We start from the raw sequence: 27,981 nt of genomic DNA, 5'->3' as shown, positions 1-27,981 counted from the left end.
TGGTTCTGTCTGGTGTGCTCCATGTGCTGGAGTCACTTCACACACTCGCTTCTCCGGGGATTTTGCTCTCTTCTGCCCTTGGCCCTGCGGTGGTTGGTGGAATGCCATGTGCCCCACAGCCAATGCAGAGCTGCGGCGATTGCAGTGATTACACTGCAGGGGTGGAGACCGACCTGGCCAAGGGGTGGAAAGAGTGAGAGACCTGGAGAACGGGCTGGGGCACTCTTGAACTCAGAGCACAAGATTGTGTCAGCACCATGTCACGGAGGAAAGAGGGCCTCTCAAGGCGCCATCCTTCCCTGAGGATTTATACGCAGTTAGCGGGGTGACATTTTCTGCAGGGGTGTAGTTGCTGCCTGTGAGCAACCTTAAATGTGTTGAGCCAGAGAGAGGGCAGAGGGAAGAAACCAGGAGAGGGACTAGGAGGGAAGGAGACAGAGAGGGGAGGGGGCTTGAATGTGACCCTCATGTGTGTCTAGTACATGCTAATAGAAACCTTTTAAAAGTCACAGCTGCAGGGCTGGGAACTGTAGGGATGCCCCCCAGACAGATGAGGCAGGTGACTGTGTGTGTCTCTGGGGTAGGGGTGTGAAGGGCTGAGGGGATGAGGGTCATACTATGGGTGTTGGGCTGGGTTGCCGGGAGAGGACAGGATGCTAAGCACAAAGCCACTGGTGGTCTGCTCCTTAACCCCCACACTCCCTTTGAGTACATGATCCTGGCCACCATCATTGCCAACTGCATCGTCCTGGCCCTGGAGCAGCACCTCCCTGATGACGACAAGACGCCCATGTCTGAGCGGCTGGTGAGCAATGGGGTGGAGGGGTTCTGGGTGCCTGGGCTGAGACTGTGTGGAAAAGGCCTGCCTTGCAAAGTCACCAGTGACCTGGGGGCACGGAAGCCCTCACTGCCCAGCCCCGCCCTTGAGGCCCAGCAGATCTGGTGTACACCAGGGCACAGTGGCCATTGCACTATCCTTGAAGACGTCACGCTCGGTCCAAACTCTACTTTCTCTTTCATGCCCAAAAACAAAATTGATTATGAAAAAAGAAATATGGATATACATAAACATAGAACAGAGCAGTTAACCACTGCGAACCCATGCCTCAAATTCAGTCAGTGAGGCCCCACTGGCAGCTCTTCCTCAGCCTCCATTTCCCTCCGTGCCCATCTTCCCCAGCAGAAGTAGGCCACGTCCAGGTCGGCAGCCGCATGCTTGTGTCTGCATGGCTAGAAATGCAGCTGCCTCGTGTTGCCACGATAATGCCTCAGAGCCAGTCTGTACCCAGAGTTCATTGCTCAGCTACGTCATTTGGGGGTTGTTCCATTCTACCAGGAGTCAAATACAGACCACATTGATTTGTTGCCTGTTTGCTGTGTTGCTATACTAAGGAGGAACACAAAGCCTCACGCATGCTCTCCTGGCTTTTCTGTCACTGAGCCATGGCAGCCCCTTAGTAGGGGATTCCAGGCAAAAGCTCTGCTCCTGGGGCAACACCGCCAGCTTCTCGCTGGTGGACCCTAGACCAGGTTCAATTGCTGGGTCATGCCCTCTTGGCATTCATATCTCAACCAAGGCAACATTCATATGTCTAAGGGTAGGAGTTCAGGGTTCCTAGCCCAGGAATGGGTTGTTCTTAGCACTCTGTCTCTGTGACATGTTATCTGAGGCAGCTCAATCCCTGGTGTGTGTTCCTTTGGCTTAGTTTCAGAGGTCTCGGCCCTTGGTCACTTGGCCTGTCTGGAGGGTGTGCTGCCTTGGGGTCACGCCACCCTCCACCACTCATGCCACTGACACTGCCTTCTCTCCCTTCCAGGATGACACAGAACCATACTTCATTGGAATCTTCTGTTTCGAGGCTGGAATTAAGATCGTGGCTCTCGGCTTTGCCTTCCACAAAGGCTCCTACCTGAGGAATGGCTGGAACGTCATGGACTTTGTCGTGGTGCTAACAGGGTAGGCGACTACGTCACGTTCTATAGCAGATATTTTTCCTGAGGCTTGTCAAGGCTTGGTTAGTATTATGGTATGTGTGGCCCAGACTGGGCTTGGAAATCTGTGCCCAGTGTTCTCCCTGCCAGCTCTGTGTCTGTTGGAGCTAAAACAAAGACCTGTTGTAGAGGCAGTTTCTGTTGTGCCTCGTGCACATGATCATGTGGTCCTCAGCATACCCAGTGGGGCAGAAGATGTTCCCATCCCCAGCCCACCACTGCTGCTCAGCAGCAGGGCTGGGCTTTAAACCGACCAACCAAGGTGTCTGAGAGCTCCTCCTCATTAGTGGATCCCATCCTTTGCTTGGAGATTGGTGCCTTTATTCCATGGTGGTGACTGTGCTGAGGGTTTCTGGCCACATGAACTGGTTTGAACTTTGGCAGGTTCTGCTTATGTCTTTAAGGGATTTTCAGATGTGGGTACAAGGAACGAACTGTGTCTGAAAAGCAAATGTCTGTACACTTCCCACACTGGCTGCCACAACAGATGGTTCCAAACTAAGAATGACTTCTTCTTAATGGAAGTTTGTCAGTCACTGAGAGTCAAACATGGTGCTTTCAAGTTGTCACTCTAAATGATTGACAGCCTAGAGCCCTGGCTGTATTGTGGCTCTTTACTGTCAAACTGCAGTTTTCTGAAATTCTGCGTCTGTTAACAATAAACACGATGGTAAATGATATGGGGATACTGGGATAGTTTGTGGGGCTGGAAAGGGCTTGGACCTTGTCTTCTCGTTCATATTCCAGTGGATGGGGCTGTGGTAGAGTTCTTGCCTTCCATGAAGTCCTGGGTTTGATCGCCAGCAATGCAGGGGGTTAAAAGTGTATGTTGACTAGAAGTCAGTCACAGAATCTGAGAAAGAAGAGCTTGTGCTTAGAAGCAAATAGAGGTGGGTTTGGGGAGTGTTCTTTTCATTCTGTTGCTGTGATAAACTAGCAACCTTAGAGGAGGAAGATATTTAACTGATGCTTCCAGGCCATAGTTCATCACTAGGGGCTATCAAAGCAGGAACTTGAAGCAGAAACCGTGGAGGAACCCTGCTTGAAAGCTCACTCTCTGGCTCCTGCTCCGCTGACATTCATACAACTCAGGACCACCCGCCCAGGGAATGGCACTGCCCTCCTACATCAATCAACAATCATGTCACAAGGCTTGCCTGTGGGCCAGTCTAACCTAAGCAGTCCCTCAACCAAGACTCCCTCGGTTGGCAGTTAAGGCTAACTAGGGCAGCGACTATGCAGCCAGTCTCTGTAGAGACTCCATGGACCCTTGTTAGAGCCCAGGGTGGACCTGGTAGTCTCGGGCTGACTGGGGAGGGGCTCCCTCTCTGCCTTCGCTCTGCTCGCCTCTGAGTTACTCAGTTGAGTCCCCTCTTTTCTGGACACCTTCCTCTCCTCTCTTTCCTTTGGGCATGTTTTCCTTCCTGCTGCCATCCTGGTCCTGCTGCTTTTGGTGGATGTCACACATCTTAATTCCTTTCCTAGTCATTATAACAACATGTCTGACATGCCCAGCTCGAAGAGGAAGGCCTTGTTTTAGCTGGTGGGAGCGAGGCTCCATTCCATGGTTGCTTATGCTCTTGGGAGAACACTGTATTGGTGGGAGCTAGCAGTGAAAGCCTCTCTTTGCTCTCCACAGTGTGGAAGAGACAGGTGGAGATGGGGTTGGGGGACTGCAGGATGGCCCTAGAGACCCCCTTTCCCCAGACAGTTCCCATCTTCGGTAATACCAGCACATTTAAAATCCATCCGAATGACTCTGTTGGTTAGGACAGAGTTCACCTCTGGTTGTCTCTGAAAACACCATGAAAGGTGTGGGAGTGTATGGGCGTGTGTGAGTGTGTGCCAGTGTATACATTATATGTATATAGGTATGCGTGTAGAGGTGTCTGTGTGTGTCTGTGTAGGTACAGGGTGTGTGGGTGTGAATGGGTGCGTCTGTGGGTATGTGTTTTGGTATGTGAAGGTGTGTAGATGTGTGGTGCAAGTCTGTACCTTTGTAGGTGTGCATGTGGATGTGTGTGGTTGCATGTGTGAGTGGGTGTAGCTGTGAGTGTGTGTTCCTGCACCTCTGTGCACAGGGGTGTGAGACCAGGGGCCAACCTCCAGTGTGATTCCCCAGGCGGTGCCCACCTTGTTTTCTGAGAGTCTCCCTGACCTAAAGCTAATCAAGTCGACTGGACCAGCTATCCAGGGAGTCCCAGGTCTCCCATTGTCTCTGTCTCCAGCGCTGGGGTTGCAACCACGTCCAGATTTTATACGGGTTGTCAGAATCTGAACTCAGGTCTTGACTGTGTGACAGTCGCTTTACTGACGAGACCATTCCACCAGGCCTCCCAGATATGCCTTAGTGGATCCAGTCTCAGAATTGATCGCCCATCCTGGGCTAGCTGGGCTCAAATCTGGAACACGTTTACCACCATCCCTGCCGTCTTACTTGTGTTTCAGGTCCTGTCTCTCCTTGGAGGAGTTCTTGCATGAGTCTGTATCTGGTGCAGCTGGCGTGTCGTGAGAGTCCTGGGCAGGATTGCATAGTCCTTGTGTTTGTGGTGGGCATGCAGGTCATCATGTCAAGTCTTGTGGCTTGTGACTTGACATAGAATCAGTTTTCTCTTGCAGCAGGCCAACTGTGTTACAAAAGTGTATGGTAGGGGCTGGGGAGATGAGTTGGTGCTTAAGAGCATCTACTGCGCTTGTAGAAGATCCATGTTTGGTTCCAGGCATCCATATCAGGTGAATGTTTGTATCCACCAACCCCCCCCTCCTTTTTTCTTTAGCAGAGTGGTTTACGTTTGTGTGTGCATGTGTGTGTAGTCTATGCGTTTACATGTGTGTATGCAGTAGTATTGTGTATTTGCATGTGTGTGTGGTGTGCTTGTGTGTTTGTGTGTATATGTTGATGGTGTGTGTGTCTCTCGTGTATATGTCTGTGTAACTGTGTGTGTGTGGTGTGCAGTGTGAGTGAACATCTTTGGTCCATAGTCCCTGGCTGTGTACATGTGTGTATGCACATGTGTCGCTGATCTGAATTTCCCCATGACTTGGGGGACCCACCCACTGCCCATCCCTGAATTCTCCTCCTCCCACCCTCTGTACCTCCTCACCCTCTTCTCCTTTCCTTCCTGTGCAGCCTCTCTCCCTTGTTTATCTGGTTGGCCTTTCTTCCCTGTTGTCTGGTAACATTGTTTAACTGGCGCCCAGTGCTCACATCTGCCCCTGGGCTGCTGGTCTCTGACTGCTGAGCTGCACTGGAGTGGTCCTGCAGAGCCTGCCCCCCACCAATCAGCCATGGTGATCCAGTGCTGAACTGTGCCTTGGAGGAAGGGGACGAGGCGTTTATTGGGCACTGAGACAAGTGGGGCTTTAACGAGCATTTGCTGATTAGCTAGCTGGCCGTCTTCCATTCCCAAGCGGCCCGCAGCTCTGTCATCATTTGTGTCTCGCGGACCGCCAGGGCCTTTGTCTTGTGTGAGATCTGATGGGAAATATCTTCGCTGTGGATTTGCTGGGTTTATAGGATGGGAAGTGTTTTTGTTTTTCTCTTTGAAAAGGAAGAGAGGAGAAAAGGCCTTGGAGAAATTCTGGTTTTGTGACTTTTGTCAGTTTCTTTTTAAGTATACTTTCATTATTTTTAAAATTCTGAGGGTTAAAATGTGTGAGATGGACATTTAGGAAATGTGAAATGAGGGGTTTGTTTGAGATGATGGGGTTCATACTGTGATGTGCAGGGAGACAAATGATGTAGACAGATGATAGGCGGATGGATGGGTGGATGTGTGAGTGGATGGATGGATGGATGGATGCATGGATGGAGGATGTGTCGATGTATGTGTGAGTGGATGGATGGATTGATAGATGGATAGATGATGGATGGGTGAGTGGATGGATAGATGAATGGGTGGCTGGCTGGATGAAGGTGGATGGGTGGGTTGGTGGAGGTGAGTGAGTAAATGGATGGATGGATGGGTAGATAGATGGAAGGTTAGATGTGTGGATAGACAGATGCAGCAGATGACAGATAGGATAGACAGGGAACAGATGATAGAATGTAGGTTGTTAGATAGAAAAGTAAATTATTGACAGATGGGATATAACATGAGACAGACAAAGGCAGATATTAAGGTATAAGTGTACCTGTTTGTGTGTGTGTGTGTGTATGTGTGTGTTTAAGATACATGTGGAGGCCAGAGGTTGATGTCTGATGTCTTCTCCAATCACTTGGCACCTTTATTTTTATGAGACAAGGTCTTTCACAGAACCTAGAGCTCACTGACCCACCACTCTCCGGGATCAGAGTCATACAGTGCCAATGCCCAGCTTTTTACATATTTGCTGGAGATTCAGACTAAGGTCCTCACACTTGTGCAGCAAGTACTCGACCCACCGAGCCATCTCCCTAGCCCCTAGGCAAGTTATTAGATAAATGACTGAGATGCAGATTGAGAATAGATCCATGGTTGACAGATTGCTGGGACAACAGGGCAATACATAATAGATGACACCCTGGTGACTGTTATTCCTGGGCCCCATATGGCGGAGAAAGAGAGCGGACTAAAGACAGGACCACAGACTTTAGCGGGAGAGATAGACACAGTGCTTGGTAGCCAAGGGCCTAGCATGAGTTTCACACAGGTAGGTTGTCAGTGAATAAGCAATTATGCATTTGAAACATGATACTTTTGACCATCAAACATTCTACAGCACAGTTCAGGACTAGGTTGCCATCAGCTGATAGAGAGAGATCATGCAGTGTTGGGCTCAATCTCAGTGGGCTTTAGGCAAGTTACTTATTCTCAATGCATCATAGCATGTGGGGCAGTGGCTAGCATCCCCCAGGGAGGGGCTGGGAGCATGACTCAGTGAGTGCTAGGTAAATCTCTTGTCAATCATAAGCAAAGCCCTTGTTTTCAATCCCTGTGCTTGGGAGCGTATTTAAGACCTTGGGTTCCATCCACAGTACCGCAAACCGAGCCAACCAAACAAAAGTCAGAAAGAAAGGGAAACTCAGAGAATTCCCACCTTCTTTGCCCTTTCTGTTGCATGCTTGAGGAACAGATCCGCAGGCATTGAAGGAGTTGACCAAAGTCATAAAGCTCTATTGTTCACTCCACTTTGTTCAATTGTGGAAGCACATCCTGAGTCCACGCCTTCTCCTCACTTCTGTAGCTGCCCCGGGGCACTTGCACATGTAAACAGCATCTCGAAATCAACAACAAACACTACCATCACGCTGATGCACAAGTTGCATTTTTTTGGTGATGTGTCTCTACAGTCATTTCTGGTCGCTGTGAGTTCCACGGGCTTCCCCACTGTAGGATAAATGCTTTGCACACTTCTCAATGCAGGTCGTATAACAAGAGCATTGCTCTTTCCGAGCTTTGGGCTGTGGTGAGATTTGTCCGTTCTCATGAGCAGTGTCAGCATGGCTGCCCTGGTTATCCCTGTCATCTTCCAGGCACCTCCTATGTGCAGGGTGTTCCATTAACAATTTTGTGCCCACTGTTGCCTTCCGGCTCCCAAGCCTTTCACAGTGGAATGTGTCAGGGGTGAAGCAGCTTGCCACAGTGCCTGAGCCCCTCAGTTCTCCAGTCAGTCTGCTAAGAGGCCGTGTTGAGCCAGGGTCACAGGAGCCCAAGGTAGGCTCCGACTCAGATCTGTGTTTAGCTCAATAGCCTGATGTCTCCTTTCTGGTGTTTGTGGTGCTGGAGTGGACCCAGGACACTGTGCCGCACCCACCTCACCTGGACAAGCAGGCATTCTACCCCTGGGTCCCCCCCACACACCCCAGGCAGGCATTCTACCACTGGGCCACATCCCTCTACCCAAGGTAAACATTCTACCTCTGGGCCACCCCCTTTATTCTGAGACAGGATCTTACTAAATTTCCCAGTTTGGCCTTGAGCTCTGGTAGTCAAAGCTGGTGTTGAACTTGCATTTCTCCTGCCCTAGTGTCCCAGCATCCTGTGCCTCATGCCTGTCTCTGTCTGGTATTAGCTACAGAATCAATGCCAAAAAAAAAAAAAAAAAAGGAAGAAGAAAAATCACAAGTTGTGTCAGCACAGCGTGTTTGTGTGTAAACTCTTAAGTCCTTCTGATTCCACAGGTGAAGAAACCGCGGCGGCGGAGGTAAAATAGCTTCCACAGATAAACAGCTTTTCACCTGGTGGTGGTGGATTTAAGCCAGGGCAGCTCTCTCCATCAGAATCAGCTGGTTGAGTCTTTCATGATTTCCTCCAAAATCAAAAATTGTATGGCTGTCAACTTGGGAGTCGAAGCAGAGCGCTCTAAGAGGTGAAGCCTGGAGCTTCCTTTGTTTGTTCCCCTTATTTGGGTTGCATAAAGATGAGGGAACAAATATGCAAACGATATTACCAAAGGGGCTGGCGAGAGGGTCAGGACGAAAAGGTGCTTGCTGCCCAGCCTGATAACCCGAGTTGCATCCTCAGGACCCCTGTGGTGGAAGGAGAGAACCAGCTCCTGTAGATTAGCCTCTGACCTCCACAGATGCATGTGCCTCAACCTCGTTACACACTGAATTAATAATTTAAATATATATTTTATTAGAAGTAACCAGTTGGTTAGAGCCAGGGGTGAAGACGTGGACTTTAGGGTCATGGGAGTCTGTGATCTTGGCTGTGAGCCTGGACCTCATCTTAGATGTTTGCTTTCTTATGAAAAGATCTGTAGAAATAGTATAGGACACATACCATGAATTGAGCCCCAGGCCTTCAGCGGGGAGCCCTGGAGGGTGAGGAGAAAGGAAACTGAATTCTGTGCATCTGCTCGATGGGTGGCAAAGCTCCCCCACACCTTGTTCAGGTCACACAAGTTTGGGCAGATTTCTTATTCCATCCTCACTTTGTGAACCTGTGCTTACCTGTCAGTTCAGCCCCTGAGAAGCTGAGGCAGGACAAACATGAGTTTGATACCAGACTGAATAGTTCCCAGGCAAAGAACCATCTTGGCCACCATACACTCCCATCCCTTCATCCACACCATAGGGCTCTCTCCAGCACCACAATGTCTGAACAGCCCACATGCCTGATGCTCAACCTACGCTAGGACCTTCCTCAGCCCGTGAGCCGAACAGTTGGTATACACATATCCAACTTCCCAGCTGCTCTAAGAGGTGATCGGGACTTTACCAAGCCCTTCCTTCATGCCTCCGCATAGCAACAATTCTAGGAATTACTTTCCCAACTAATCCTCTTGGTGGGGTCTTGCCAAGGATCTCCAGTTAACCCTTAGGAAATCTGGAGCTTTGGAAGGAGCCGGTTTCAGCACGCTGGACAGCGCCATGCCCGCTTCCCGCTGTGCCGGAGGGGTCTGCCAGCTGCTGTTGACCCTCTTGCTCAGCATTGAGCTGTCTCGGCCATCTCCCCTATGGGGCTGGAGAAGACCTTGTTGTCTGTCTGTCTACAGGGCTGGGGCTGTCCTCCTGTATTGCTGTGACAAATGCCAGTCTGCCTCACTCGGGGCATCTGGCCAGTGTCCCTGCAGTTTACAGGCAATGATCTTCCTCCCAGGGCAGCAGGGAGGCTGCTGAGGCAGACACAGGAAATAGTGGAGCAGGAAGGAAGAGGGGACTGTTGGCTGCCAAGCCTGGGATACTGTACATTGTCGTGGTCAGAGGTGCTGGGAAGTAGGTCACCTCCGTATTTGTGGGAAGGATCTAGTCCTGACCCACAGACACAAGGCCCTCACCTGGGACAGGGCTGTGTGGTTCAGAGGTCAGACTGAGATGGAGAGAGAACTAAGAAATGAGAGCACGTTTATCTCCTCTTCCCTCCCTCCTCCCCCCTCTTCCTCTTCTCCCTCCGCTTCCTCTTCCTTCTCCCCATCTCCCTCCATCTGTAGTGTATAGCCCACCTGTGTGTGGTCTCTTGGAGACACGCAAGCTGCATAGAATCACCACACTGCTTTCCAGTGTTCTCACTTGGTAGCCCAACATGGCCTCTAGGCTGCGATCTTCCTTCCTTTGCCTTCTGAGCAGCTGAGATATAGGTGGGCCCCATTCCTGTTCGGTTTTCTTCTTTAACCAAGCAGGGCGTGGAACCCAGGACCTCCCACATGCCAGGCGCATGCTAATCCCTCAGCCCCAGGCTCCTGTCACCCTGAGGGGCTTTGGTGCTACTGTGCACTCTGGTCTTCAGTTCCTCCTTTGGGAGACACACAGGTGTGAGCTGCTTGATACCACTCTTCCGAGGCCACTAGAAGGCACCTTTCAGATGAAGGCTCAGCTCATGGCATACCTGTCCCCCACTTTATCGGGATCAAAATGAGAGAGAGAGAGAGAGAGAGAGAGAGAGAGAGAGAGAGAGAGAGAGGACTCTTGATCCTCACAGCTCAGCGGTAGGCACACACCCGGTTTAAATTGGCACCTTTGGTGGCCACATTCTTTCTTTTCATGCTCAGTAAGGAGAGGGATGGACATCAGAAACATAAGTGCCAGATCCCAGACATCAGTTGCCTCTGTGGCCCCCAGAGTACAGCAGTGTGGCTCCCCAGGGTATGGCAGTGGCTCCCCAGGGTACGGCAGTGGCCCCCAGGCACAGAAATACCCAGGAATCAGCTGAACTTTTTGCAGAGCAGGGACTGCCCTGGCCTTGGTGACTTCTCTTCTGCCATCTTGGTGGTGTAGCTGAAGTCAGGGGCTTTCTGGGGCTTCTGGACAGACAAGACAAAGAATCCAAGCACAGCGGACCTGCACCCCATCAGGTTGGGCCAGCCCCCACCCAAGGCTCTCAGTACAGGTTCATTCGGCAGTTTCCAGGAATCTGTCTAGCAACTGATAGGTCCCTCCCTGGCTGCCACCCGGCCTCTCTCTCTTTCTTGATACAGGTCTCATGTAGCCCAGGCTGGACTTAAACCAGTTATGTAGCCAAGGGTGACTGTGAATTCTAATTCTGCCTTTACCTCTGCAGTGTTGGACAGTCAGATGACAATATGCCCAAACTGTTCATCTGATTTGATTAATAGGAGTCATTATTGAGGGCTTAAGCTAGTCAGATAGTCTCCTGCCTCAGTCTCCCTGTTCACTGGGGTCACAGGTTTCTGCTACCACACCTTGTTCGACCATCACGTGTATTCAAAGATTCAGCATGGTGCTTGATCCATATTTACACGGGGTGACAGGGCCGGTGGAACGTGCCTTGGCAGCACGTGACAGAGCACCCCATGTGACTTTGCTGCTCCCATCTGGATTGACCAGATTGAAGACAGGATGGGTGCTATTCCCTTCCTCCTTCTTTCCTTGTCTTTCCCTTCCCCAGCTTCTCCGATCTTCTCCCCATCTCCAGGCCCTCGGCTGGCTCTTGACTACACCCCCTTGACTGGGGACCCAAGGCCCCTTGTGTGTGCTTGGCAGTTTCTGGGGATGGAAGCCCTGGCCTGTGCAGGTCTCTTGCCTCTGCACTATGTCTCTGTTCCCTACCCCTATTCTGTCAACATCATCTTCCTAGACGCCATTCATTCCTCTTTGGCTTATGGTCCAGTTCTGACTCAGCCGCATCCTGGCCTTGACTTTCACTGTGTGCTCTCTGAGATACCTCAACAGCCTCAAGAGGAAGCCTGAAAGTACCCAGTTCCCACTCTCCCATCCCTAGGTCTGCTCTATAAATAGCCAATAGAAGGTATTAGTGAGCGCTAGAGTTAGAAAAGACCCAAGTCCTGTGCAGTCACCAGACCCAGACCCCCATCTCCTTGTCTCACCACTCAGATGCAACCACAAGCTCTTCCTGCCTGGAACATCCTTCTCCACATCTGTTAGGCTTCTCCTGCCCTTGGGCCTTTGCTGAGAACCATCACTGCCCAAGCCCCATTCACAGCACACCTGATGGGCGGCCACCAAACCTTACTCTGTGTGAGTGCGCCTGTGTTTAGGAGTGGGGCGCTGGACATATACAGGCCAGAGTTGTTGTTGGATGTCTTCTCAGTTGCTCGTCACCATGGTTTTGAGGCAGGGTCCCCCACTGGACCTGGAGCTCAACCAGTTTAGCCAGGCTGGCTGCCCTGCAAGCTTTAGAGAGCTGTCTGTCTTCCTGGTATGGAGACTGCAGGTGTGCACACTGAACCTGGATTTTTATGTGGGTTCTGGGAGTCAAACTCAGGCCTTCGTACTTGTGGGACAAACACTTAGCGGCGGAGTTCTCTCTCCAGCCCCCATATTTACTTTTTTCTCTTGGTTCATTGGCTTCCTTCAGAATGTCAACCTGCGGAAGTCAGGGCCTTCCATGTGGTTCAGGACTGTGTCTCAGAGCTCGTAGCCCAGCCTAGCACACAACATGGATGCTCTCAGCAAAGTGTTGCAGACGATCAGAGTCGGGGGCAGCAGCACAGCCCCCACCACATCACTGTGCCTTCTCACAGCCACCTCCTCACCCTTCCTTTTGGGAAAAGAAAAGTAGAAGTTGGTAGAAGGCTCACCTAGCAGGCAGGAGGCCCTGGGGTTCATCCCCAGCAGTGCACAAGCCAGGCATGCTGGCTCATTTCTGTGACCCCAGGAGGAGGCGAAGGCAGGAAGAGCAGGAGTGAAAAGTCTTCCTTGATTACATAGTGATTTCTAGGCCAGCCCGGGTTGCATGAGACCCTGTCTCAAAAAACAACAAAAGCCACCTCAGCCATTTCTGAGTGGGTAGTTGTTGAGCGATGTTCTACATGTTCCCACCCTCGAGTCTTCTTGGGACAGTTCCAAGCTGTCCCCCAGTTCTCCTCTCCTAGCCCTTTGAAACCACTGGGAATGTGTCAGCTGTGAACACTTGGGTCTGAGAGCCACCTCCCTATGAACGGACCTTTTGGCTCCCTGTGCTGTTGGGAACATAGTGTGCCAGGTTTTGAGTCATGGTGCTTCTGGCTGGGGAGGCTGCTCAGGGCAAAGTGCTTGTTATGGACTCGAGGAGATGGGAGTTACCCAGCGCCCATGTAAATTCTTTGCGGGTGTGACCCCTGCCTGTACCGCAGCGCTTGGAAGAGTGCTGGAAAGGGGGATCCCTAGGAGGTGTTGGCTGGCGCTCTGGCTTCGACCGGAGGCCAGTGGAACCATGAGAAGAACATATCAGGCTTTAACTGTGAGGTCTGTTCAGGGTCGTCGATGAGGGCTTTCCTTGGACACGTTAATATGGATCAGGGCACAGTGGGTCAGCAGCTCTTATCTCAGTCCTTTCTCTCTCCCCCTCCAAACATTTTGGTAAGCGCATATTAACTGCTCAAAGCCGCTGACTTCACTGTGAGGTACCTGTGCTTGCACAGTGTTTTGGTAAGACCCCCTTTCCCTTTCCTGACAGCACCTCCTTACTCTCATTCTTCCTCCTCCGAATCCACATGTGAGAGAAAACACGCCTAACTCATCTGTCTAAGGCCGGCCGATCACTGAGCAGGATTATCTCCAGTTCCATCCATTTTCATGCAGATGACATAATTCTGTTCTTCTTTATGGTAAATAATAGACCTGTGGATAGAGGTCATATTTTCCTTATCTGTCTATTGATAGGAATGTAGTCTGGTTTGTAGCTTGGTTTGAGAACAGTGCAGCAATGAACATGGCTATGCAAGCATCTGTGTGCTTTACTGGCATAGACTCCTTTGGTACGTGCATCTAGACATGCTATGCCCGAGTCATGTAATTATGTAATTAATCAATTCATTCTCTCTCTCTCTCTCTCTTTCCCCTCCTTCCCTCTCTCTCTCTCCCCACCCTCCCCCCTCTCCTCCCTCCCTCTTTCTGTCTTCTCTCTCTCCTCTCTCTCTACCCCCTCTTCTCTCCCTCCCTCTGTCTTCTCTCTCCTCTCTCTCTCCCTCTTCTCTCTCCTCTCTCTCCCCCTCTTCTCTCTCTCTTCTCTCTCTCCCTCCCTTTCTCTCCCTCTCGTCTCTCTCTTTTCTCTCCCTCTCTTCTCTCTCTCTCTCTCTCTCTCTCTCTCTCTCTCTCTCTCTCTCTCTCTCTGAGGGGGGGAGCCATGCTAAGTAAGCAATTGACCACTTAGCTCCATGCCCTGCCCTTCTTGTATTTTCTAGTTGTTTGAGACAAGTCTCACTAAGTTGCCCTGACTAGTCTTAACCCCTCTGTGTAAACCAAGCTGGCCTTGGATTTCTGACTCTTCCACCTCAGATAGGATCACAGGCCTGGGACAGCTGCCTGGCTTGCACACTGACCTCCAGGGTGGCTAACAACACTCCCGCCTGCTGTGATAAGGCCTCCTGTTCTCACTCTCCCCTGCATGTGGTCTCCGGTCTCCTTTTCATTGGTGGTGGTGTTTTCTGGCTGTGGACTTTTGACTTGCTTTTCCCTGGTGGCCGAGGATATGGAACACTGTGTGCATTCATTAGCCATTTGTGGGTGTGGGTTCTTCAAACATGGAGGAGGAGAAGATGTGAGACCATCCTCCCTCCCTTCTGGTGCCTCCAAAGTACTCCTTGCCTTAGGAAGTGGCGGTGGGGCAGGGAAGCTCCTGATGCCTCTGAGACAAAATATCCCAAGTTCGAGGAGCCAGAGAAACCAGGGCAGGTGCACTGGGGACAGGGACAAGGACAAGGCAAAGCTAATTTAGTAGGGAGGAGACTATAAAGAGATAGATGAGGGGGGAGAAGAGAGGAGCGGGGTGTGCCGAGGCTACAGAATTGGTGGAAGTGCGAGGAAAAGCTGAGCCACCGGACCCTGGGGGTGTGGGCTGTGAGTCTAGGATGGAGCTCAGTGCCTGGTGACATTAGTAGAGATGCAAATGGAAGCGAAGGCTCCATCTCGCCCCAGTGGCCGAGCATTGGAGATCTATGTTTCTCTCTAAGAAATGAGGAATGCTCCATGCAGAGAGCTCCGGCTTTTCTCTCACTGGATATAAGGCCTCTCTGAACCTCAGTTTTCTTTTCTGTGAGGTGGGATCATGCTTTCTGCTCTCCCATTTTTCTCTTGTCGATGCCAGATGATGTTCTGTGCCCAGTGGGGATTTGGACTCAGGACACTTAGCAGTGACCGCCGTCTCCTCCGCTGTGATGTTTGGGCCAGTAAGGAAATTCCTAGAATCCCAGCTACTCAGGAAACTGGGGCAGAAGAATTGCAAGTTCAAGGCCAGCCTGAGCAATAGAAAGAGAGAGACCTTGTCTCAAAAGTAAAAATGGCACCATGAAGATAGCTCAGTGGGTAAAGGTGCTATGGCCAAGCCTGCTGAGGTCAATCCCTGGGGTCCACTGGGTGGGGAGAGAGAGCTGACTCCCAGAAGCCATCCTCTGCCTTCCACATGCACACGCTGTGACAAGCACACACACATAAATGTAATATAAGAATTGTGAAAGAACAGGAAGTTGCACATGTATCTGAGGGGGTATATGTAACCCTAAGGCTGGGAACTCGCCAGGGGAAAGAGAAGCCATAGTCGGAGCATGCGCCTTGGAGAAGGAGTCGACCCCAGCTAGAGCTTACAGCAGTAAATCACTCCTGTTGTTTAGGCCATTTCTTCAACCCCCACGTCACCTACTATCGGTCTTTATGTCCTGTTGGAGGGACCTGTTGGTCACCTAGAGCTAACCTCCCTCCTTACAAAAGAAAGAAAGAAATCGGGAACAAAAGGGGTGTTTTTCCTCTTCCTCGTGCCTCTCCCTCAGGACCACAGGGCACCCTCGCTGCTTCTGTGAGTGTGTAGCCCTCACTCACCTGTAGGCTAAGATGTGAGTGTGCCTGATGGGAGAGTGCCCGTTCTATACAACGTCTCCTTCACAGACTGTCCCATACTGGTGACAAACTGGTGCCCAAAGCTGAACTGCTGTGCTGGGTCCTGTGTGCCACACCCTTCGAATGCACCTCATTGGATCCCTCCAGCAGGTCTGGGAGGAGAGTTCTCCATGTTCTCTATTTTATGCATAATGCAAGACTCAAGAAAGGAGACCTTTAATGACTTGCCAATCATGTCCCAGCTGAGAACTCTGGCGTGAAAATCTAAAGTAGCTTTGGACCTTGTACCCAGCTGCAGGGAGGCCGTCAAGGAGGGTCTGGTGCATGGGCGCACGTGTTCCTGTGCATCTGTGCATGGAATCCAGCGGCATCCTCAGTCACTCTCCACTTTGTATTTTGAGGCAGGATCGCTCTGAACTTGGAGTTCTTTGATTGGCAGTGCTGACTGTCTATAGAGCCCCGGGGATCCTCTTGGCTCCTCCCTAGCCCTGGGGTCTATGCCTGGCTTTTTCCGTGGATGCCTGGGATGGAAACCCCGTTTCCATGCCTGCACCGCAGCTCCCTGACCCAGAAGGTGATGTTCGCAGAGGCCACCCTCCAGAATGCTTCCTCTGCTTCTCTTTGCAGATAAATACCCCAGGCCTTGCACTCTGGTGAGCACCAGGCCCTAATCAGTTAATGGAAGGTCACTGCTTTAGTGGTGAAAATGTTGTGTCCCCTCGGGTGCTGCTGCCGTGCGCGGAGTCCACATGGCGTCCCTTCTGTCAGAAGCTTTAGGGAAGAAAGAAAAATAGCAAGTGGGAAAGAAATTCTGAGACCAGGCAGGCTAAAAGGGCCATGTCCTTGGGCGTCGATGCACAAAGATGTGGTTACCACTGGGCTCTGATCCTGTCCGGGCCTGTATGCGATTTGTGCTCCAGTTAGCAAGACAGCGCCTCCGTTTACTCGCTTGTCAAAATAGTGTCCTTCTCTCTCCCGTTCACTCGTTCCGGCTCCTGCTGTGTCTCTTCAGCCTCTGGCCACTCCTGTGTTCCCAGTCCCAAGTCAGCGTTTCCACTCCTGCGGGTGGACTGATCACGCTGACCCTGGTCCATCTTTTGTAGTGACGTCATGGCCTGGGATGGGGGTCACCAGCAGCGCCGTTGTGGTTCTGAGCCGGTGCCTGGGAAGGACTGTTGTGCCGTTATAGGACCTATAGAAGCGCCACTGGCCGTTATGCATGAAAGATAGTGTCGGGGTGTGGCGTGGTTAGGCCAGTGAAAAACCTGAGTTCAGATCTCCAGCACTCTCGTAAGCTGGGCGCCTGCCTGTAACCCCAGCACTGGGGGGGGGGGGGGTAGAGGCAAGAGGATCCTCAGGGCTTGTTGGCCAGCCAGCCTGACCTAACTGGTGAGCTCCAGGTTCGGTGAGAGACCTTGTCTCAAAGGCTCCTGAAGAGTGACGCCTGCAGCTGACCTCTGACCTCCACACTCCTGCTCACCACCCTGTGCACACATGCATTTGCTGTGTAAGGATTTTTAGTATTCTATTAATACTTTGAGAATGCCATACAAAGTGTTTTCTCATATTCGACTCCCGAAGCCACCCCTGCCTCCCTCTCCTAACAGCTCTGTGCACTCTTTCTTGTTGTTATTTAACCTGAGGCGTCAAATTTATGCCGTTCATACCCTTGTGGGTGCATCCAGGCACCTGGAGTCCCTTAAGTTTGGGGACTTTAAAAATGTACCTGGGGTAGGTAGAACTGGAGTTTGATCCTTGGGGATTCAATTTAAAAAAAAATCCAGGTGTGGGGGCCTGGAGACATGGCTCAGTGTTCAGAGTTCATTCACTAGGACCCACTGGAGTGTGTCCAGCTACCAAGGGCCACACACGCCGTTCTCCATAATCCACCAAGTCTATAGCTCCTCAGCTGGGCTGGGGGCTCATGAGCCCTTCCCTCGTTCAGGATAGAGTACAGGTTATGTGCTGCCAACCACAGCTGCTGGTCTGAGGTACTAATCAGTGAGCATAGAGATGCGGATTCGGAGGGCAGTTTTCTTGTGTGCCCATTTAGCAAAATAATAGTAGCAGGCTCAACTCTGGAGCTTGTGAGCTTCCCAGTTATGGATCCTTATCCAGTCTCACAGTACCAGGCATGTTATTTTTAAAAAATGTATACATATGTATGTATATGTATATATATGTGTGTATATATATTATACATACACACACATATTGTTAAAGGGCTGCTGGTATATTTTCCCAAAAAAATCAAAAGGAAACAATGATCAAAAACAGACGCAGGTGCTGCCAGTGTTCCCTGCTGCTGCCCCACCCCCACTGGAAGATCAAAGCTGTGCGCATGTTTAAACACTTCATGCATCTATGCATGATGCTGAAGATCTGTGACCCCAGCAGGCTGCAGGCTGGGGCAAGAGGATCACAAGTCCAGGACAACCTGGGCTACACAGTGAGACTGTGCTCAAAAACTTATGTGGGGGGTGGCAAATGACAACACAGGCCTTTTGTGCCAGCACTCAGGAGGAAGAGCAGGTGGCTCTCTCTGAGTTTCAGGCCAGCTTGGTCTATGGGGTGAATTCCAGGACAGTCAGGGCTACACAGAGAAACCCTGTCTCAATAAACCAAAAAAAGAAAGAAAAGAAAAGGCATGGGGGGTTGGAGCTGGAGTTTGATTCTTGGGGACCAAGTAAAAATCCAGGTGCAGGGCCTGGAGACTGGCTCCGTGTTTAAGAGCAGTCCCTGGCTGTTCTTCCAGAGGACAAGGGTCAGGTGGGGTGTTCAGTTCCCAGCACCAGTGTCAGGCAGCTTACAACTGTCTGAAGCTCCAGTTCCAGGGGATCTGATGCCCTCTTCTGGCCTCTGTAGGCACTGCATGTACAGCCGTACATGCAGGCAAAACACCCATACATGGTAGACAACAATATCAACAGTCATACTGCACACCTGTGATCATACAGAGCTAGGATCTGGGGCTCACTGGCCAGCCAGTCTAGTCTCCATGTCCAATGGAAGATCCTTTCTCAAAGAGAATTTTGTGGAGCGTGCTTGAGGAAGCTCCTGGTGTCTGTGTCTGATGCCATTTGCCCACACATACACAAACAGCTGCATGCAGATGGTATTGGAAATACCAGTCTCTGAAGTCAGAGACCCGTTTGCTGACTCTTGTCTCCACTGGCTCTGGGGCCTGCATCTTCTGCTTCATCTTACTGTGCGTGTCTGGTTCTGTGCAGTGGTGTTTGGTGCTGTGTGTGTCTGGTTCTGTGCAGTGGTATTTTGTTTTGCTGGGGCTGGAAGGAGCGCTTTGAGCCCTAAGAGGAAAATGTGTTTTTTGTGTGGGACTCACATTTTGTCCAGGCACCCAGGGTCCTTTACGTATGAGAATCTCGGTCACCAAAGGCTGCAGAGGCCCCACCACAGCTGAGAGTTCTTGAGCTTCTCTTTTGCTGCTTCAGGGTCCCTCCTGGTTGGGGGGAAGCTAAATGTATTCTGGGTCTTTTGCATAACACTGTGGCCTATTGGGGTCCCATCTAATTTGTGGGGTCTCCTGGACTTGCCTCAGCCCCAGGAGGCTGTACATTTTCTAGGTTAAGCAGATGCCTTCCTGCACAGGGGTTTAGTGTTCCAGTTGCCAGCTAGAAGTGCCTGACTTCACTTCTTTGGGGGGGGGCAGATAATTTACCTATGGAATCTTCCTTCTTTCAGGGCTCTGCAAGGTGGGCTTCAGATTTCTGTGCATGGCTTGACGAGGCTTTCAGTGAGAGGGTCGGCTGGACTGGCTGGCTGAGTCCCAGCTGGTGCTGCACTCTCCTGTCTGTCCAGTGCAGGTAGAGAGTGACCCGAGGAAGCCAGGGTGCGGCTGGGCATGGCCCACAGACCAGGGTAGCTTTCCTCGGGTCGCCTTGGCAAGTCACCAGAAACGTAGTCACTCCAGGCTGACTTTATGAACGGTGACTCTAACATGCGAGCTGCACCTCTGCTGGGCAGCCTGTTGCTCTGAGATTGCAGGCACCCTGGCATGTGTGATGCAGCTGGGTAGCTGGCACTGTGGGGTGAAGTGGGGTGAGTGCTTGAAGTCTCCCCCACGGTTGTCAGGGGTGCATGACATCACTAACTGCAGTCATGGCAGTTCCCACCGTACAGAATGGATCTCCTGCGTAAGTCCCACCATCTGATAAAAAACTTGTACTTTGATTAGCACTTCCTTAGTCCCACCCCAACCCCAAGTGACATCATTCCACACTCTGCTCCTACGAGTGTCTTTTTAAAATCATGCCCAGAGCCCGGAGATGCTCTGTGGATCAGGTCACTTCCTCTGCATGTATGATGACCTGCGTGCAAGTCCCAGGATCCATGTAAAAAGCCAGGCACGTTCAAACACACCTGTAACCTCAGTACTGAGGGGGTGAGACAGAAGGATGTTGGCCGCCAGCCTAGCTCCATGTTTATTGAATCCTGATTGACTGTGGGGCCCCAATGCCAACCCATGTGACTTATTGCAGGGCCACTTGGTGGAGGACTTTTTCCGAGTGACTGTGCCTTGGGCTCTCCATACAGTGGTATACTTCTTTTATACTAGAGAGTGATATTGAGCATGTATGTGGAAAATCCTGAGAGGAGAGACTGAGCGGAGCTGCCTATCAGAGACAGAAACCTCAGTAATGGGAGTCCTTGCCAGGGCCTGAGCATCTCGGGTAGTAAGGCAGGAGGGATCAAGCCGGACACCCAGCATCCTTCTCTGGCCTCCAGGCACATGGGTGCACACACACCACAAACACATGAACACACCTGGCAGTGAGAGTATGCAGTGTTCATCTGGGACCGGCTTATATGATGCGATGTCACCCAGGACTGTCATGCTCTAGTGACATGTCCCCTCTTAGCAACATTCTTTCTGTTTTATTTGGCTTGGTTTACGGAGGTGGGACTTTTTTTGAATTCCAGACTGTCCTCTGCCTCCTGAATGCTGGGTGACAGCTGCATGCCTGCCCATCCTGACTACTCTTAAAATCACTGGCCCATGTCTTTCTGTGCCAGCAAAACTCACAGACCACATAACTTCCAACCCAGAAGTTTCTTCCGTTTGCATCCTAATGGCCGCGGCACTAAACAGGCTGCTGACCTGACTGCCGCGTCTGCTGGCTCTGGAGACCTCCCTTCCTGCCTCCTCCAGCTCCTGTTGGCTCCACGTAACTTCAGCTTGTAGCCATGGCCACCACTGTCTGCTTCCCCTCATCACACGCTGGCTTGTCCCACCTCTCCTCAAAACTCCCTTTCCACCTGTGCTAAGGACAGCTGTGCCCGGGTTCCCCGCGATAATCCAGTGTCTAAAGCACACTACTGAGGCTTGTCTCCAAAGTGACAAATGTGCAGACTCCAGGTGCAGGTGTGTCTGTCCTCAAGACTCATTGATTTTGCCCTCCGATCTCCAGGGGCCCCTCTTCTGTTTCTGACACCTGCAAATCCTCCCCCAGTGTATGCTGTGAGACCACTAGACCTCTGAGTCTGGACTTCTGAGTTTAAAAGATGTTATTTTTTTTTTCACTTATTTATGTGTGTACTTGTGCATGTCTTACCATGCATGTGGAGGTCAGAGGGCAACTCATAGAAGTCAGTTCTCTCCTTCCACCGTGTGGGTCCCAGGTACAGATCCCAGGCTGCCAGACTTGGCAGCAAGTGCTTCTGCCCACTGAGCCATCCTACAGGCTGAAGACCGGGCAGCCTGATCTCATACAACCCATGGCCGTTGTAAGAATGTTTTTGTCCATTAATTTCTTTCTACCTGCGGACAACATAAACACCGTGTGCTGTCACTTCTGGGTATAATGGATGGATGCACCTATCCACGCAGAGGCCCCTCCGTTTCCTGTGCTCTCCCACTCTGTCACCAGGAAGTGGCAGAACTGAGATGCCGGCCCACAAGCCCCAGCTTCAGATTAGTGTTCCAAAATCCACAAGAGTGTGGTCACGGAGACAGTGTGAGCTTCCACTGTGTGCGGGAGGAGGCTGAAGGGAAAAACAGGACCAGAAAGTCCGGCCCTGGCTTCCACTTGGGGTCTCAAGTGCTCAGGAGACTGAGGCAAGGTTACTTGAGGTCAGCTGGGCAACATAGTTGAGACCCTGCTTCCCCTCCCTGGTATCCAAACATAAAATAATAATGAAAACTCAGTACCAGGGCAGAGCGGGTAATGGACTGACCATGGGCACGCTGCCTGCTCACAGATGTCATGAGTTCCTTGTAACTGCTTCGTGGAGAAACCTGCTCCGTGTCCCCAGGAAACCCAGAGTTTGCACCAAAGGCTGCGGAGGGAGGAGGGTGGCTGCCTGGTGCAAGAACTTCACCACCCCCACATGTACTGAGTGTGCATTGTGCTGTTTTGATGGTCAGCGCTACCCCAATCTGAGTCTTCAGCCACTCTCCTGCTGGTGCCCTGGGGCACACAAAACCCAGGCGTGACAGCCTTCGCCGTCCACTCCTGCCCAGACAAGTGGAAAACTCCCAGGGGCCAGCACTAGGCATAGGCGGCACTGCGGGTACCAGGCCCCTGCCACCCTCCGGATGCCAATGTGAGCTGACAGATGGACAGCTGGCTGCCAGCCAGAGGCCAGTGAGTTCTTGGCAGTTGCATTCTGACCTGGACAGGCGGCTGCCACCTCCTGGAACAATGAGCTGTTCTCCTGGTGACAATCCCACTTGTAAAGCCATGAGCTTTGAAGAGTCCCCGAGGCTGACCCTAGGCATTTTGGGAGCTGTGTGCAATCTGCAATTTGGTCACCACCAACTTCACACACGCAAGTTACATTTCTTTTATCTTGATGTAATTTTGGTGTAAAAAAGAAAAGAAAAGAAAAGAAAATATATATATATATATGATCTAATGATAGCAATTTTATATCTGATATAAAATTGGGGCTAGTGAGATGCCTTAGTGTCTAGTGCTTGCCCAAGTTCTATTCCTGGGGGCCACCCCCCCCCCACTGGAAGGAGAGAAACACACAATCTTACAGATTGCCTCCTACCTACACACACACACCATGGCACACATACATCTACACACACACATACGAATAAATAAGTATAACTTTTTTTATTTAACATTTGGGGTGTGTGCGTGTATGTGTGTGTGTGTCTGGAGCTTGAACCCAAGGACTTACACATGGGTAGGTGTTCTGTCGAGTCACACCCCCAGCCCCTCGCTTGGGAATTCTAGGCAGGCACTGTACTGTTGGACCATGCTCCTAGCCCCTCAGTGGAGGATTCTAGGCGTTTTCTACCAAGCCACACCTTAATGTGGTGTTTGGTGCCGTGAAGCACATTCACAGTGTGCCAACTCCACCACCATCCGTCTCTACAGCATCTGCATCGTCGCGAATGGGCAAAATTTATCCCAATTAAAGACTCACTCCTCAGCCCTGAGTGCCTGGCCGCCACCACCCTGTCATGATACCAGCCAGATAGTAAGCTTTAGTGAATGAGTTTGAGGTGACATTTGGTCCACAACATCCACCTACTCCTGATCTTTTCCTCACACTCCCCTCTATCTATAGCCAGACTCTCACGATTCATGGACTGCCTGCTGTCTTCCCACCCAACAGTCTCTGTCCCCACATGTCCCAAAGTCAACCTGAAAAACAGACCCCAGGGAGAAAGCGGATATCCTTGGAAAGTGTCATCTCCCTCTCCCTTCTTCTCCCTCCTCTCTCTCCCTTTCTCCTCCTCCTTTCTTCCCTTTCTTTTCTCTCTCCCTCCACCCTCCCTGTCCCAAAACCCTGCTTCCCACTCCCACCTGAGATCAGGGCCATGCCCAGCTTCTTACTGCAGAGGGTGGCCATTAACACAGAACCGATAGCTGCTGAGGTATTGAGACTAAGTAGTGGTGGGGTATTTGGCCCTAAGTTGGGAAATCTGTGTTACCAACTCCAAGGCTCAGAGGACCTCAAGGAAGACAGAGCAGAAAAATGTGAGATCCAGTGGGTGGAGGAACACGCTGCAAAATGACATCTTCTGGGCTTGAACTAACGCAACAGCGGCTATCCCGGTCCCTCAGCATTTTCTTATGTGTGGAGTCAGGGCCATGAGACCCCACCCCTCCATGGGGGACTGCTGTCAGTTCCCAATGGGGCCTATCTTGTCCTTAAGTGGTGTAGCCACTGGTAAGTCGCACTGTCTCCAGCAAATGCCCTCCCCCGTGCTGGAAAAAAACTGACTGAACTCAGTGACCATGGAGACCAGAAAGCAAGGAGAAGGACACCAGGGAGAGGGGAGGGGAGGGTTGGATGAAAAATCTAAATTTCATTGTATGAAATTCTCAAACAATAATTGTTTAACTGAGGCAGCTGAGGATGTGGCTTAATGATACAGTGCTTGTGTCGTATGCACAGGTCCCAAGTTCAGTCTTCAGAGCGTGCATGTGCGAGAGAGAGAGAGAGAGAGAGAGAGAGAGAGAGAGAGAGAGAGAGAGAGAGAGAGAGAGAGAGAGAGAGAGAGAGAGAGAGAGAGAGAGAGAGAGAATGGACTGGGAATGTGGGAATGCTTGGGACCAGAAATACTTTAAATTCCTGAGACTTGGATTTCAGATTGGTGGATTGGGGATATTCAGGCTCTAATTTTGTCATAAAGATCTTTTGAAGAGTAGGTGAGGGGCTGGAGAGCTGGCTCAGCAGTTCAGAGACATTTGCTGCTCTTGCAGAGGATCTGGGTTCGATTTCCAGCAACCCCATCAGATGGCTCCCAACTCCATGTAACTCCAGTTCCAGGGGCTCCGAAGTCCTCTCTTGACCTCCGCAGGCGCCCGTGCACACATGGCATGCGTTTGGCAGACACACACGTAAATGACAATTAAAATGTTTGGAGTACATGAAGCAGAAGTGTTTGGAAAGGAGAAGAATGCAGTCGTATGTCTCCTCTATTCTGTCACCATGAAAACACCTGTGCCCGTCAGTGCTCCACGTCTGTCGGAAGGCTAACTAAACTGCGGTAGCAAATGCCGAGCTCGTCTGTAACGTGACAGGCTGTTGCTGGAATGATTCACCCCACCTCTCAGTGACTTACAGGAATAGCATTATTTCTAGCCTGTTCCACAGTCCACAGAGCTGGGCATGATTGGGCTCAGCTCCACCTGTCACATAGGGCTCCAGGCTCCGTCCATCTTCTGGCTCCATCCATGGAACTGTGGGATCTACCATTGGATCCTCTACAGTTGTAAGCAACTAAGGGTAGAGATGAAACCTGGAAGGAAAGCCTTAGAGAAAAGCTTAGGATACCGTGGCCTGGGGAGGTGACTCGGAGGCCAGGTGCTGGCCCTGCAAGCATGAGGACCAGCGTTTGAATCCCGGGAACCCATGTAGGAGCTGGGCATGATGGTATGTCTGTAACCCCCATACTGAGGAGGCAGAGACAGGAGGTCCCTGGGCTTACTGGCCATCCAATCAGTCCAGCAATCAGTGAACTCCAGGTTCAGCAAGAAACAAGGTGAAGCCAGGTACAAGGGAACACACCTTTAGTCCCAGCATTCGGGAGGTACAAGCAGGTGGATCTCTGAGTTTAAAGCCAGCCTGGACTACATAGTGAGCTCCAGGTTAGTCTGTCTCAAATACACACACACACACACACACACACACACACACACACACACAATAGTCTGGTGATGGTAAGCATGCCTTTAATCCCAGCACTGGGGAGGCAGAGGCAGGTGGATCTCTGAGTTCGAGGCCAGCCTGGTATAAAAAGCAAGTTCCAGGACAGCCAGGGCTACACAGAAAAACTCTGTCTCAAAAAAATATATATGTACATCCACACACATATGTACATATATATGAATATGTATGTGTATATACTGAAGAGATATAGATACAGATACAGAAGAACAATAGAGGAAAACCCCTGACATAAATCTTAGGCCTCTACATGCAAATAGAAGCACACATGTGCACACACATGAATATGTATGCAGGCATACACAGAAGAAGGAAAACTATTAGGGTACAGTTTCCATCCCTCCCTCCCATGTCTCACTGGCCAGATTTAGTCATGTGAAATCCTGTCTACATGAAAAGGGTATTGGGAAATACATCCTAGCAAAATGCTGAGGCCGGTGAGAGCATGGGAACCTGGGAGCAGATGGCCAGCCCATGCTGTGACCACAGTTGGCCTCCCTTAGAGCTCCAGCGCCAACTACCTGGCACAGGCTGGGTCGTGGTGCAGCACAGGTGGCCCCCACACAGCACACAGAGCCCCGGCCTGTTTCCTCCCTACCATAGCAACGTGACACCCACCTATTTCCAGGACCTTCAGAGCCATCCTGGCCACCACTCCCTCCTTGAATCTGTGGTCACCACATCCACCATTCTTGGACACACTCATTGTTTACCTCTATGCAGTGCCTGCCCTTGGCACAGTCTTGGCACCCATGATCTGTCCCCACATTGGTCAGAGTCCTCTTGGGCCTCCACCGACTCTGCACTCGTGCTGACAGAATGCCCAAATGTCTTTCTCCCCTCTTCTTCCTCCTCCTTCCACCTCAAGCTTTTGTGGTAGGGGTTTCACTGTGTGACCCAGGTTGCCTTTGAGTTCCTTACCCTTCTGCCTTGTCTTCGTAAGTAGTGAAGTTGCCAGCGTGGGTGGTCCAGCCAAACCATTTTGATCACAGAGATACTTAAGTTCAATCTTGTAACTTCCCACTGTAGAAGTGCCTACAGAGGTCATCTTCGAGCTCTTTTATGTCTGCGGAACCTGTTCTGGCAAATGAATCTTACTTTCCATTATTGACTGGAGAAAAATCTCAGGCCCCTGGAAAGTTTGCAGAGAGGATGGAGCCCTACCCACCTTCGCTCTTACTTCCCCTGCTTGGTCTCATGTGTTCTGTGTGCACCCTCCCACACAGAGTCACATCTTCCATTGGCCTCTTGTGTTACCGTAGCTTTCTTTCAAAACTAAGAAACTGGGCAGGTGAGGTGGTTCATTTGGGTGAGGGCATTTGCCACCAGGCCGATGGCCAGATTTTGATCACTGGAACTCACATGGTGGAAGCAGAAAACTGATCTTACACGTTGTCCTCTGACCTCCACACATGTCCTGTGACACGTGCACACCTTGAATCTCAGCACTCGGGAGACAAAGGCAGGTTGGTCTCTGAGTCTGAGGCTACTCTCTGTAGAGAGTCCGGACCAGCCGGGTGACAGAGTGAGACAAAACAAACAAACACTGAAGAAGACGAGGAGGAGAGGAAGGAGAAGAAGAAACAACGACTAGCAAGGGACGTGGTAGCACATGCCTGTGTTCCCGTGTCGGGGAGGTAATGACAGGGGCATCCCTGGAGCTCAGTGGCTGCCTAGCCTCGCTGAATTGATGAGCTCCAGGCTGCGTGAGAGAGAGACCCTGCTCAGAAACTGCTCCCTGGGAATCATCCCAGAGTTGGACCGCCACACACATGCACCTACACATGTGCCTAGAAAAGACCTCGGAGTTTTCTTTTTTTAAGAGTTTTTCCAAGGGCTGAAAGAGTAAACTAGGTTGATAACTGCAGATGGGATGGGATTCACACATTTACTTTCTTCCTTTCTTTTTTGGGGGGCCACAGGTTTTCCTGTAGCCTACACTGACCCTGAGCTCACTGTGTAGCTGAGGATGGCGTTTGGTCCCATCCTCTCTCTGGAATCCTGGGCAAACACCACCACGGCCCGTTTTAATTGTGCCGGGGCAAACACCGAACCTTGTGCATACCAGGGAAGAAGTCTACCTATGAGCCACATCGCCAGGGTGTGGCTGTTTCTCTTGTTTGTTCCGTAGTGGAGCTCACTGTGTAGCCCAGGCTTTCCTGGGACTCACAATCCCCCTGCCTGTAACTACAGGCAGGCACTGCGTACCAAAGAATTAACAACAGGGACACCTCGGTGGACAAGAAAGAATGGGATTTCGCGTACTAGAAAGCATACTGTTTTTCTTTACTATAGGAAATATAGTCGGATCATTTATAAAGATGGAGGTTTCGCAGACTCCTCATTCTGGAGACTTCAGAGTCTCAGCACGGTGCTGGCGACTGCAGAGGCTTCTTGCAGCATTGAACGTGGTAAAGGACCATGGTGACGCAGCGCCGTCCTGCCAGTTCTAGTCCACCTTCCTCTTCTTACAGCACTAGCACCTTCCTGAAAGGCCCCGCCTCAAGATCTCATCAGTAACCCCAATCACCTCTCAAAGGCCATGAACGTATAGATTTGGGGGTCAGGTTTCCAACCTGTGAGCTTTAGGGGACACATTCAAACACCAGAGTAGAAAAGGAAGGTTTCACGTTAGGTTAGCGCTTGCCCAGCAAGCAGAGACAGCAAAGGCGGCTCCC

At 51.1% G+C, this 27,981-nt stretch overlaps 1 protein-coding gene across 6 annotated transcripts in view; it reads left to right on the top strand.

Annotated features, from left to right (window-relative positions):
• The window catches only part of Cacna1a (calcium voltage-gated channel subunit alpha1 A), a 265,280-nt gene that overhangs the window by 90,190 nt on the left and 147,109 nt on the right, over positions 1 to 27,981 (top strand). For 5 of the 6 annotated variants that reach the window (XM_050120772.1, XM_050120774.1, XM_050120773.1 and 2 more), the window contains exons 1-2: positions 705 to 805; positions 1,818 to 1,957. In XM_050120772.1, the coding sequence (XP_049976729.1) occupies positions 713 to 805; positions 1,818 to 1,957 (233 nt within the window). In that variant the 5' untranslated portion in view covers positions 705 to 712. Of the gene's footprint in view, positions 1 to 699; positions 806 to 1,817; positions 1,958 to 27,981 lie in introns of those variants that run through there. The other variant, XM_050120775.1, reaches the window with a different exon arrangement.

Source organism: Alexandromys fortis, unplaced genomic scaffold (assembly GCF_014885135.2).
Source record: "Alexandromys fortis isolate MF-2015 unplaced genomic scaffold, M_Fortis_MF-2015_v1.1 scaffold_186, whole genome shotgun sequence".
Taxonomy (NCBI): Eukaryota; Metazoa; Chordata; class Mammalia; order Rodentia; family Cricetidae; genus Alexandromys; species Alexandromys fortis.
This window is presented reverse-complemented; position numbering and strand designations above follow the sequence as displayed.